We start from the raw sequence: 14,006 nt of genomic DNA on the forward strand, positions 1-14,006 counted from the left end.
TAGGGCAGGCTATAAGGGGCTGGGTCAGTTCCCTGCTCATTTCCTCAGAGACTAAGGTAGCACAAAAACAAAAGCCCTAGAGACCACGCACAAGGACTTTGGTGCCTTAAGGTCAGCCAAAGAAGACCTTGACACCATCTCAGCCCTTATGCTCAGTTTCAAGGAAAGAAAAGTGTGAGGTATCCATTAGTACCATAACCCACAGCTATGGTCAACCCCCAGGGAAGGGTGGGAGCATCTTAGGGAGCAGAGGGTCCTCTGCTCTCCACAGCGAACTTGAGTTGGGATAGACCCTGGAGAGCAGCCATGCAGGAGATGGGAAAGCCTGCCTCAAGAAGGAGCAGGGAGGATGACAAGGCAGGCCCCACAAATGCCACTTTCCAGTTAGCCTAGACATGATGGGACAAAGGGGTCAGGCTGTGTGGTCACAGGTTGTTCCTGTGCAAGCCTGGGGTGTCCAGGCTGTGTATGCACATGCACAAAGAAGAGGCAGACCCTGAGAATCTGCCTGGATTGCTGGGATGAGGTATGGACTTCTGACCCTGATGTCATGAGTTTGGAGGGCCCTCTGCTCAAAACACATTGCACCACACATGTCCTTTTAATCTGGTTTCATCTCTCAGGCCCAGAAGAGAAAACATTCCCCTGTCCCTCCATCATTCCCTCCCAAGGTCCCCAATCAGGTTTCATGGATCCATAGATGGTTACATTTAGTGATGAGCGGGGGTCTTAAGACTTGAGAAAGAGCCAGATTCTAGAAGTCCCAAATCTTGGAGGGCTTCCAGTAGCTGTTCCCGGGCAGCACCAATAAAGGAATTCTCCAGGAAGGCAGGCAAGCCTCCAACTCCATCTCGCAGGGTATATAGAGGCACCCGCACAAGGCCCAGGACCTGTGAAAGCAAGGAGACAGGAGACATTTGGACCCCACATAACTAATCATGTTACCTGGATTCTTTTTGCAACAGATCTCTCTAGAGCAAAGGTCTTATCTCCCTTAACAACTAGGCAGAACCAGCTCCAAGGCTCATACCTCAGTGAAGGTGAGTGATCCCAACCCTGAGCAGGTGCCTAATCCAAGACATGCTCTCCAGCTCCATAAATGCTAATCTTTCCTACCTCTCTCCCTGAAACCTTTAGTGACTCCAGCCTCTAGGATTCAGGCATAGCTCTATAGCAGAGGTTCTTGAATGTGGAATCTACAGCAGCTGTTTCTGCATCACTTGGGACCTAGTGAAAAATGCAAATTCTCAAGACTTCCTCCAGCCCCACCTCTCACTAGCAATCGAAAGAATGGGATCCAGGAAATCACTGTTTGAGTATATATTTCCAAAGTGAGCATAGTAATCACTGTTTTCATAACTTCTCCCTGTGATTCTGATATATGCCCAATTTGATAAAATACCTCTGTACGTTATCTGTCTATATTCGCCTAGCCTTTAGCACGGGCCATATCTTCTAAGAAAAAAAAGGGGCCCAAAATTAAGTGCTTAGGGTGCCTCAACTGATCATTTTCACATTATCAATAAGGAACAACGGAGAAACTTGGATGGATGTGCTCTAGAAAGATCTCTGTAGAGGCTGATATGGTGGGGGAAGAGGACAGACCTGCGCGAGAGACTGGTTTGGCAATACTATTCTGATTAGAGATGAGCAAAATCCCAACTACTCCTAGAAACTGCGGAAGATCGCAAGATCTCAAGGGTTATGACTCCTTTCAGGGAGGTTTTCTTTGGGGAAAGAGGGACAGATTGGGTGTGGGGCGGGACCCTGGCTGGCCCCACCTCCAGCCCATGGTCCTTGGCTTGTGGTGCGCCAGCTTCCACAGCCTCCAGCTGCTTTAGGGTCAGGCGCTTGACGTAGAAATGGGCCACCACCCGCGGTCTGGCCCCAGCGTGTGAGCTCCGGTAATCAGTACGCTCCACGCGGAAGGCCGACACCGCTTCACCGAGCTCCTCGCGCAATTCTCGGTTCAGCCCGTCCTCCAGGCTGCTGTCCTGCGCGTCCACAAAGCCGCCTGGGAAGCCCAGGCGTCCATCGAAGCGCATCTGCATCTGAGGGAGGGGAAGTAGGGCTGGCTGAGGTGCCCAAAAGGTGCGCCCCCGGGACGGTGCAGGGCTGGGGCGGGGAGTGGCCAGGCGCACCCCCTCCTCACCAGCACGGCGTACCGCAGCGGGATGCGGCCGAAGAGCATCCCCGGGTCGGGCGCGTAAAGCAGAGCGTGGCAAGCATGCCTCCAGCCGGACCCCAAAGCCAGGGCCTCGGCCAGCTCCACCTTGTGGCCCTCGGCCATGGCTGGAGGATCTCTCTCTGTCTCTCTTCCTGGTTTGGACAGACCACGTGGTTTTTCCGGGGGCGGGGTGTCTCATCTCCCACCTATAGGGTCCTGGCTGGGGTGCTAGAGCCAATCCCTGCAGGGCATATGGGCGGGACCGGCCTGTGTTAGGGCAGGCCTGATGACTGATTCCGGCAGCAGCCAATCAAGGCGGGGCTTTCAGGTAGATCCTGCGGGACTGTTGGGAAACTGAAAGCTTTCTCTCGGTTGGGCATTACACCGAGGTGTGCCTGAAGGGGAATGGGGAACCCTGAAATCCTGGCAAGGCTAGTCAATAGATGCTTACGTCACAGTTTGAATCCCAGGCCTTTCCGGAGAAGTCCCTAGAGCAGCTGGGAAATGCTGCCTTTGTAGCCTGAGCAGGATTTAATGGCCCAGGAGTCCCGACAGTGGGAGGAACAAAGTAGCGTGGTCCGGAGACTACTTTTTGTTTATTCTGGACTATACACAATTCTAGGGGCCTGGGGCTGCGGGTAGGAGGGAAATAGGGCAATCTGGCTTCAGTGCCTATGCTTATCCTTCGGCTGTGGGGAAGGAGAGGTGTATGACAACTATTAGGAATGGATTGAGAGGATTCAGTGTGGGGGGAGTTAGGTTGAGCGTTAGGTTAAGGATTGTGGCCTAGGTGATAGTAATGTCGCACCCCCCCCCCTTTTTTTTAATCCTAGATGGTAGTGGTAGCACTGGTGGCCAAAGGGACTGGAGGGATCTAGTGTTCAGTACGTGGCACAAGGAAAAGTCACGGGATCCCAAGAGATTTTTCTGCGGAAGGGAAGTGAAAGAAGGTGCTGTGGATCAGACCCGTGGCTAGGAAAGGGAAGTAGGAGTTGTTTGAAGTACAAAAAGCCCCCTAAGCTTCCTGGATTTTACCCACAAACACCCTCAGACCTTTGAGCAGTGAGGGAGGGTGGGAGACAGGAGGCTTACCCTGCCACAGGGCAGGGGCCTCTCCAGGCATGGTGCTGCTGATGGAGGATTCCCAATCCAGCACCCCAGCTAAGTCTTCACCCTGAAGATTGCCCCGACGCCAAAAGTCCTAAGCTTATTACACAAAGGGAATGAGGAGGCTGCTCCTTGAGAGGGCCCTGGGCATAAAGTCACAGCCAGGAAGTGACAGCCCATGGTGAGCCCAGAGCTCTCCCAGAATCAGGCTTGTGACTTAGCAGTCACTTAACTCTCTCAGGTCCCTGGCTGCTCAGCTGTTACATGGAGATGATCCCGACCTATTAGGATGCCGAGTGATGTAAAGATGTAGTCATTCTTGGAGTGGAGGATGGGGGCACAGTGCTGAGTCTTAGGTTAAAGACTCAGGTTTGGAGCTCAGCTGCAATCCTTATTCCTCAGCTCTGCTAAGGGGGATGAGTTGTTCTTGGCATCATCTTTCCTAGCTTGATCTTCTGAGTAGCAGGGCAACATCTAACATCAGGCAACTGGATGGAGATGATGAGGCCCTAGGTGTGGTACAGTCATCATCCCACTAAGAGTTCTAGGGGAGTGGGAAATGCCCCTGGTTAAACTGTAGGGTCACCTTGCAAAAAGACTATGAAAATTTATAAGAACTTCCAATTCCTGGGTTTCAGTCCAGACCAATTGAATCAAATTCCATAGGGGTGTTGTTAGGGGATGGGTGGTTTTAAAAACATGTTTCGGTTGTCAAACATCCAGGGTCGAGAACCAATACCATCAACTCCTCCTTCCCCTCCCCCTAGCATTACAGGATGATTTCGTTTCTATTCGGAATGGGTTATCTTTAAGAAAGTAGGGTCAAACATTCCCTTTCCAGAGCATTAGCTCATCTTTCTTTGGTTGTTTGAGGCTTGTAAAGATGGATTTAAGTATTTCTAAGGCAATATGAATAACTAAAAAACCAGGAATTAATGACTTTGGAAACCAGAGTTTCCAAAATGAAATTCTTTGTGGCCAAAGGGACTGGAGGGATCTAGTGTTTAGTACGTAGCACATGGAAAAGTCATGGGATGTGAAGATCCTTTTCCAGGATGAATTGATTTAGAAGCACTCAAGATCCCCCCAACCTTGCCAAGACTTTCAAATCGCTGTCTGCCTATGGCCCATCTCCCACTCCCCAACCCCTGTCCCACCATGTTCAGGTAGATTGCCCTGCAGTAAAGGCTGAAAGTAGAGGACAGAGCCATGTGACTAAAGAGCTGCCCCAACTTAATAATGGTACTCAAAACCAAAAATTGATTAGTGCTTATACTTGAAAGATACTGCTGAGCCAGTTCATTATTTTAATAATAAAGAAGAATTAAGCATCTCTGCTACTTCTAAAAATATGGACTCTACCTCAAGGTTATCACATAGTTGAACAGGAGAAATTTCCATGATAAAAGTATTTCTTCTAATGAAAGAAGGAGCTAATCAAGAATTTACTATTCTTTAATTTTAAAGAATTTACCATTTTTGAATTTTAGGCAATATTCACCAATGCTTGTTAACATTGCAAAAAATCAACCAGCTATTGCATAGATCATGATGGAAGAAAACACCACCTGCTATGAATAGGCTTAGGTCATATTCCTAAAAGACAGAATCCTGAATGCCATATCCCCCAATGTTAAAATTCTGAAAGATCAAAATCCATAAACTCCCCAACTTTGAAACACCAAAATCCTCAAACTATAACTCTGGAAAAAAATAACTAAAATATTCTTCAAGAGACATATATTTACATTTCTAAAAAGGGTTTATTGGAGAAACATAAAAGAACACTTCCTAGGCCACAGAATAGACAATAAAATATTTTTACAAGCATATTCATATATGTTAATATACTATAGTATATTAATAGTTTCATGGGTATAACATTTATGAACAGATGAGCCATATTCACTAAGAAATGGATCAACAAATTTAAATGTATAAACACATATCACTATGGTTAGTAATTGTGTACACTCAGATTTATAACTAATCATCTGAAACATTGTGACAGTCTTGATGAAGTTCATAAAAACTGCAATGGGTCACCATTGCACTTTGCCCAGCATATGCAGTTACCCAGAGTTGAGATCTCAAAAATTTGTTTCATAAATGAAGATACACACACAGGACATCTCTTTGTTCATTGAGGAGGTTTTGACATTTTTACATAAAATGCACAAAATCAACATTGCTATAATTCACTTTCTGAGAATCAAATTTGCATAAAATGAATGAGAACACTCAAAGTCTTTGCACAATTTATAGCTTCCTTATTGGAATTGATGCAAAGATAAAATGATTTCATAGCCAAGTATAGAGAGAATGCTGACAATTTTAAATGATGAGGAAAAACTACAAAAGAAAATTGACACATGGCAAAGACATATTACAGAGATAAATTATGGGCAATTGCACAGAGGTAATCCGTAAGAACTGACAGACATTCAGGATCATTGTATTTTGAAGTCTTACATCATGATAAATACCTGCTTGCTTTCTTTTAAGGCCTAGCTCTCCTTAGAGAACATATTCACATTCATTTTCTACATGGTGCTCTTCTTTTTGAAATTCTTTTATGATTTGATATCCACTGACATGGTCATTCCCTATAAGTCTTCCCATCTTCCACACTATGTGTCTGTGTTGTTTGGGGAAGGCATTCCACACATCTGTTCTCATGTACAGATCACAGATTTGGTGGAACTTACACAGGTGATTGAACAGCATATTGCAGGACTTCTTACCCTACAATGCACACATTATTTTCAAAACAGTAATGCCGCAGTCTGGCTGGGCACAATCAGGAGCCACTTGTCAAAAGAAACTAACTTTATTTTTAGAACCACACACGCCAAACAAAACAGCCTCTCAGGAAAAACCCTCAGAGCCTCAACTGCCACCACCAGCTTTCCACAAGCCTCTCTCTCCCACACCAGCTTCTCCCCACCTCCCACAATCCTCCTGCTCTTGAGGCCGATTGGCTGGGTCACGTGGGCGGAGCCAAAAAAGTCCCCCAATGAGTAGCTCCGTGGTCTGAAAGGGCAGGGAAACAGCCCAATGAGCATCACGGCAGAGGAGCCAATCAGCAAGATGTTGCTGGGGCGCTGTGAGCCAATCATCAGCCGGCAGCTGGAAGTTTGCTGGGGCCCCTTGGCTGTGGCTCTCAACACAGTAATTTCACTGGTTTTTTCAGGCAAATGCAGCTTTAATTCATTTAAAATTTCTGGAGGCTGGGGATGTATGTAGTTCAGTGCAGCACTTTCCTAGCATGCATAAGGCCCTGGGTTCAATCCCCAGTAAACACACACACACACACACACAGTTCCCAGAGTTTCATTAGCTAGAAGGAATGCCAATGCAAACGGAGGAATATTTAAAGTGAAGCTTTCATTGTGGCTGTATTTTATGGTCAATCCATTCATCTGACTTTTCTGCCCAATGCACTGGTCTAAATGGAAAAAACAAGCTTGATTGGTAATACGTTAGAAATTGATTTTTAGAAGACTTGATTACACCTAATTCCAAGTCTGTCATTATGGTTTGAATTTACAATTCACTTTCTTCTTCAAAGTCCACCAAATCTTCAAATAAACATTTATAAAGTACTTCAGTTTTTCCAAGCATTAGCAACAGATGAATGGATAAACTCCAGAATTTTTACATCCAACAGCAGTGTAAATTGTATATATCTGATTAAAAACAAGGGAGAGAGTTTTGAAAGTGCCATCCATTACCCAAAGTAAATCATGTGCTTATTTTTCTGTTAGATTTAGTGGTAAACGTAAGAAGTCTATCTTCCTCAAGTGTCAAATCTCTAACCAAGAGGAATTCACCAATTTTTAAAATTTGATGTATGTATTGGTACTGGGGATTGAACCCAAGGATGTTTTACCACTGTGCCACATCCCCAGCCCTTTCTATTTTTTATTTTGAGACAGGGTTTCACTAAGTTGATTAGAGCCTAAATAATTGCTTGGGCTGAACTTGCAAACCTCCTGCCTCATCCTCCCAAGCCACTGGCTCCCAAGCCCAGCAACAATGGTTCATCATTTAACAAACACATTTTGTAGTGCTGGAGCAACCTCTATATGAGCAAGTGTCTTCAGAAGTTTGCCAAACTTGTCGAATTTTTATTCTCGTTCAAAGTGCTTTTTTTAAAAAACAAGCATGGTGCTATGTGCAAAGGGGCAGAAGTGGTACACCATTGAACAATTTGGCAATTATCCTGTGTATACCATGGAAAATGTACAATTGCCTTCCCCAGAATTTGACTTTCTATTGCTCTTATATACCCTTTTTCCATGGGGAATATGGTTTTCAGGATTTCAATGGTTGGGATTATGGTGTTCATGATTGTGTCTTTTAGATTATGATCAGCATCACTACTATTATTAATTATTCTTGCTCTTTCAGTCTTGAGATTGAACTGGTATGAATTCATACCAGGTTTACATAGAGGACTGACTGCATGTACACACACACACACACACACACACACACACACACACACACACATGCAAGGGTTAGGAGGCACACTTGTAATTCCTTTCTCTGTGCCCAGATCTTGGTTTGTATCACAATTTTCCTTGGAGAAATGGCCGGTCCAGCAGTGGGGCAGGAATATTCATGATGAGGATATGAAGAGCTTCAAGCATTGTGTGATGTCTGAAAATAAGTTCACACTGCCCCCCAAAAGATAAAGAGAAGTCACATTGATAGGAGTACTCAAAGGGACAAGGACACAGGAGCCTACTGAAAGCATCCCTGATGGCCAAAGTTGAAATAATTTGAGTAATAAATTAAATGAGTACTGGATTAAAATTCAAAGTAGAAAATAAATAATTACATAAGAATAATGCAAATGAATAAGGAATTAGTAAATATATGGGGGAAAGAATCTCCCATGTAGAAGAATCAGAAATAATTTATGTAGCTATCCTCTCCTCAATCTCCTTACACTTGTGTTTAAATAATGATTTCCAAAGGGTATGGTATGGGATCAGGAGGGTGGGTTATCCTAACTTTGTGGAGAAACTTGACAGGCACTACCTTACCCAGGTGTTCCAGGTCAACACTGTTAGCACAAAATGACCAAGCTGGGTGCAAACTTCACAGGTGAGCAAAGTCATCTGATGGACACAATTTCCTGATGGAAAATGAGCCACTGGCCAAAGGAGGGATCTGTGCTTATATATACTACACCGAGAGGTGACTTAATTATTGACGGAGCGTGTCTAGGCACTCAGGAAACAGGTGTGTGAGAATTTGAAATTTGTTTTTACTGGGCAATATTTTCACTTGGGGAAGAATCTTTTTCCCTTTGAGGTCCCACTGTACTGTCACTGGGAAAGGATCTATTTGGGAAAGATCCATGCTTTGGCTGATGGATATCTCCTTCCCAGGGATTGTCTTGTCACTGGGTGATGTTTGCTTCATTCCCAGGGATTCTCCTGTCACTGGGAAAGAATGTCTTGGAAAGGATCAATGTTATCATTTGGACTTCTTCCTCACTCCCTCTTCCCAGGCCACACTATTTTGGGGTTTGTCATTTTCCAAATCTTACAAACACCAACATTGATAAGTCATGCTGGGAGAGTTACCTTTGATGTAATGTGTGATAAAGATGGAACTTTGGGCTGTGATCCTCCTCCCAAATGATAACTACAATCTAATCATGTAAAAAGCACCAAATCTCAGAGAGACCAGGTGTGCTGGTGCAGGCCCGTAATCCCAGTGGTGTGGGAAGCTGAGGCAGGAGGATCTCGAGTTGAAAGACAGCCTCAGCAACTTAGGGAGGACCTCAGTAACTCAGTGGGACTCCATCTCTAAATAAAATTTTAAAAAAGAAAGTGAGGGGAGGGCTGGGGATGTGGCTTTGTGGTTAAGTGCCCCTGGGTTCAATCCCCAGTGTCAAATTTATTTTAAATCCCAGAAGAGGACCACTCTACGAAATATCTGACCAGTGAAGGGTTGAAGGGTTATGGAAAATAATATTCTTACAAGATAGCTACTACCTCACTACACCCCACCATCACCACCCCCACCACCCCCATCCCCCCACCCCCAGGGAAAAACAGAGGGACAATGTGACTTGGGAGAAGGAGGGAAATTATCCAAACATTAAACCTCTCCCAGTACATCCCTTCCCAGTAACAGTGGGCCCTGAGGGAAAAAGCAAACTTTCATTCCTTCCCGGGTTCATCCCCAGCATCTCCACCAAGAGCAAACATTCACCCCTTCCCCACCCCAGTGGGTCCTGAAGGGAGGAGTTAATACTGAAATGCTGGACCCTTTCCCATTGCAGATGAGCCCTGGAGGGAGAAAAGCAAATAGTGAAGCTCTAGGTAACAGTGGGCCCAGAGGAAGGAAGACAAGCAGTGAACACCAAGTTGTGAGCTTTCCCAGTGACAGTGAGTTCCAAGCTTTTTACAACTGCCTTGTTGAGTTAAAATTTTAACATGCACAACCAGGTCCCTGACTGTCCAAATGGCACATCTGCAGTCTCCAATGATTAATTCACCCTCATTGTAAACTATAAAACCCAGACTCCTTCTGTAACCTGGGGGCCATTTCCATACCCAGAAAATGAGCCCTCCCGTGCCTGACTGACTGACTCCACTGCAGAATAAAGGAGAGCCTGCTGATCCAAGGTTTGCTTCCTGTCTACTGCCTTGTCATTTGTGTGCCATGTGCTTACAACCAGTATGCCTCAAAACTGGCAAGGTTATCATCTTGGACCATTAGGGCTATGGAAAAAAAAGACCATAGACTGGATGGCTCACAAACAACTAAAATTTATTTCCCACAGTTCTGGAGGCTGGGAAGTCCAAGATCAAAGGCCTGGTAGACTCAGTGTCTGGTGAGGGCCAGTTCTTGCTTCCCAGAAGACCGTCTTTTGCTGAAGCCTCACAGGTTGGCAGGGGCAAGGGAGCTCCCTAGGGTCTCTTTTCTAAGACCATTAGCCCTATCCATGAAGGCTCCACTCTGATAACCTCCTTATCCCCAGAAGGCCCCACTTCCTAATACCAACACACTGAGGGTCAAGTTTCAGCATATGAATTTGGGGAGGAGACAAATATCCCATCAATAGCTATGAAATACAATGAAAGTCTGAGAAACTGTCACATTAATAAAGAAGAGCCTAAGGAAACAAGATGCAGCTAAATAAAATGTGGTATCCTGGAGCAGAAAAAGGATATTAGATAAAAACAAAGGAAATGTGAATAAAGCATGAACTTTGTTTAATAATATTATATCCAAATCGACTCAGTATTGTAAGAAATGCACCATATTAATGTAAGATGCTGCTAGAGGAAACTGGGTAGAGTATATGGGAACTCTCTGGACTATCTTACCACTTTTCCTGTTAAGTGTAAGCTACTGAAAACAAAGTTTACTTTTAAAATATCACCAGAAAAAATAAAAAATAAAAAAAAATATCAGGAGCATGCAATCAGTAAACAGTAGACGGAAGGGAAGTTTACAGAACAAATGACCTGGTTTTTTCAATAAATGAATTACAATGAGAAAAAAATGCTGAGATGTCCTAAAGGAAAGGTAAGAGAACTTATTCAGCTAACAGTGGAGGGCTGTCCCCGGCGGAGTTCTTGGAGAGGGGGACCTTGACTCAGGACAAGTGGTGTCCTTGGTATACATGACCTGAAAGAATTTCAACGCGTGCCAGTCAAAGCACAGGCAGTGATTTTTTAGGAAAGCAGATACACATTCAAGGGAGAATATGGCTGCTTCCAGAGGAGACACCCCAGCCCCTTGGACTGAGGTGTTAATATCTATATAGAGAGAGTAGCTAGGGGGCTGGACTAAAGGGGGAGTTAGGAAGGAGTTATACAATTTTGTGCCAATTTTCCTTGTGCTTGTGTATTGCCCAATCATGCTACTTTCTGCAGGCAAAGATGGGCCAGGATGTGGGTTAAGGGCATGGGATGGGTTGCTTACTGGAGTGCTTGTTCTTCATTCAAAGGTTCAAGGATCTTTAAACCATTCTAACAGTTCTTTGGCTCCTTTGAGGCTCAGTATATCCTTCTTTTACTGTATCCCCAAATTCCTTTCTCAGGGCCAAACAAAAAAAATCTGCTCCACATTCCTAAACTTGTTACCCTTGACTCCAACTCCACAAGCATGACCACTTAGAATGCCACTCAATCAAGGAGCAGCAAGTACTTCTCACAGATAGTTCTCCTATCCCAAAGCTCTCTTGGCTTTTTGTGATGCCACCCCTCTTATGTAGGAGCAGTGCAGGGTCAATGAAAAGAATGCTTGCCTTCCCTGACATTTATAAAAAATTGTGGTGAGCCGCTTCTGCCGTTTATGCAAATTATGGTCGCCATTACAAGATGGCGCTGGCTCCCGCTGTGGTCTGTGACAAACAACTCCTTATTTGGGAGAGTTGGTGCATGACTTTTCATCACCCTATGAGAAAGCTCCACGTGGCTGCTTTGCATTGGGGCTTGAGATGCTTTATTAAGGCTGGGAAGGGCATCCGAGGGGAGAGAAGAAGAACTGTCAGGGGCCTGAATAAACTGCTGAAAGAAGATTCCTGAGTGTTGCGTCTTCCTTGCGGGCAAGGGGCTGCGACAAAAAATGCTCTTAGCTCTAGATCCAGGGGACATTTTCCAGCTGCTAACTTAACAGGAACCTGTCCCAGTACCTGGTCCTCCTTTTTTCTATTTAGAATTTGTGATGGCTCAATAAGCTTTTTACTTCAGAGATCCCATGGTCTCAGAGTTTTGGTTTAACAAAGCAATTGGGCCTTATTTGGATTCTGATTTGAACAAAGAAAAACACACAGTGGGGGATATGTGAATACTGATTGAATATTCATATACAGTAATTATTATTTGAGGTGCAATAATAGTACTGTGGTTATGTTTTTAAAGGTTTCTTTACCTTTTAAAGATACCTACTAAAATATTTATGATTAATGTGGTAAAAATAATCCAGCAGGATGATAGAGACTCAGAAAATAATTTTTTTAAAGCTGAGTTATGGGTCCCTTAAGGGCTTATTATGTTGTTCTTTGATATAGTTTGATGCTTTCCATGGTAAAAAGTTAAAAATAGAAAGATCTTTGGCTTCTCAGGAAGGTAAAGGTAAAGGTTACAATTTACATTTGTATAATATTTTGCATTTCACAAAACCCTTTCATAGGATCCCTTTTGCTCTAGGAGAGGGAAAGAGAAGTAAGGGTCTAGTCTTATTTTTTAGGGAAGAAGAAGACAACAAACACCTACAGTCTCTTTTTTTGTTGTTGTATTTTTGTTTTTGTTTTTGTTCTTGGCACTATGCATTGAACTCAGGGGTGTTTTATCACTGAGCTACATCCCCAGTCCTTATTATTTTATTTATAAAGTTTTGAGACTGGGCCTCGACAAGTTGCGCAGGATGGCTTGAACTTGAGATCCTCCTGCAAAACTTGCAGTCTGTCAGGTAATTTTACCCCATTCCATTTTTAACACTCATACAATTTTCCAGGTGTTTCAAATGCAGGGCCAAATTTGAGAACCATTTGGGGGAGTGGGGAAAGGAGGTACCCCAGGAGAGAGCTACCAGCTGGAACCAGTTGGGTTTAATCCCATGGAACTTCCTGTAAGGACAATCCACCTTGCAAGGAACATTTTGATTGCTTCCAGTTTGGAGCTATCACAAAGAATACAAGTAAGCAAAGTCCCTGCCTCTACTACCAAGCTAAGGGCAGGCAAATGCTTCTCTCTGGTCCTTGGTGCCAGAATAGAGGCTCAAGATGAAAGCATAGTGAATCAGGTGCCCCCACCTAGGACATTGGGTTTGGAGAAGCAACACAAAATATATGATTAGAATTGATATATATTGATCAGTATAGGATCAATTCCACAGTAGCGAGCATGCAATGGATGGTGCCCACAGCGTGACAGTGTCTAGTGGCAAAAGCTCAGGAGGCAATATGACCTGACGCCTGCCCAGTCCTGTTCCCCATCTTCCTTTAAGATGGCAGGCATGCAGTACCTTTCCAATGAACTAAATTTCTGCATAAATATACCAGGATCCATTTCTGTTATTCGCCACTAAGAACATGGAGGACAACAAATACTAATCAGATAAATACAAACGATTGATTAAAAACTGTGCTAAGTTGGGTGAAGAGAAATCCCATGGCAAACTCAGTCTGGAAGGGCAGGGTCAGGAAATTCTTTCCCTAGGCAGTGACTTTAAAAATACAAAAGACAGTTGGTGAGGAAAATGTGTGTAGGGAGGAGAAGAGGAGGCTGGAGGGACAGTGGCAGGTATAGAGGGGAGTGGAAACTGCTTTGTTGGGAAGCCTGCAATCAGAATGGCTTTCTTAGCCTTTGATGAACCTTTGATGAGTAACCTTTAAGGACCCAAGAAGAAACTAAAGAGGACATGATAAAAATGCAGGTGAAATGCCTCTGGATTATTAGGATCCTTGAGGAGATGATATGGCAATATTGAGCGAAGCTTATGCCTAATAATAATAGATGGGCAATTCTTTTTTTTTATTTTTATTTTTTTATTGTGGGTTGTTCAAAACATTACAAATTTCTTGACATATCATATTCCACACTTTGATTCAAGTGGGTTATGAACTCCCACCTTCACCCCATACACAGATTGCAGAATCACATCAGTTACACATCCATTGATTCACAAATTGCCATACTAGTGTCTGTTGTGCTCCACTGCCTTTCCCATCCTCCACCCTCCCCCCTCCCCACCT

General features: G+C 44.1%; 1 protein-coding gene across 1 annotated transcript; it reads right to left on the reverse strand.

Annotated features, from left to right (window-relative positions):
• Window positions 1–582: 582 nt before the first annotated feature.
• Window positions 583–2,335, reverse strand: LOC107143400 (U8 snoRNA-decapping enzyme). Its single transcript, XM_015487061.2, has 3 exons — window positions 2,153–2,335; window positions 1,782–2,051; window positions 583–890 (listed from the first exon to the last, which is right to left on the reverse strand). Exons 1-3 carry the CDS (start codon window positions 2,288–2,290, stop codon window positions 711–713), a joined length of 588 nt encoding a protein of 195 aa, XP_015342547.1. The 5' UTR covers window positions 2,291–2,335; the 3' UTR covers window positions 583–710.
• Between the last annotated feature and the right edge of the window lie 11,671 nt (window positions 2,336–14,006).

This window comes from Marmota marmota, unplaced genomic scaffold, assembly GCF_001458135.2.
Source record: "Marmota marmota marmota unplaced genomic scaffold, marMar, whole genome shotgun sequence".
Classification (NCBI taxonomy): Eukaryota; Metazoa; Chordata; class Mammalia; order Rodentia; family Sciuridae; genus Marmota; species Marmota marmota.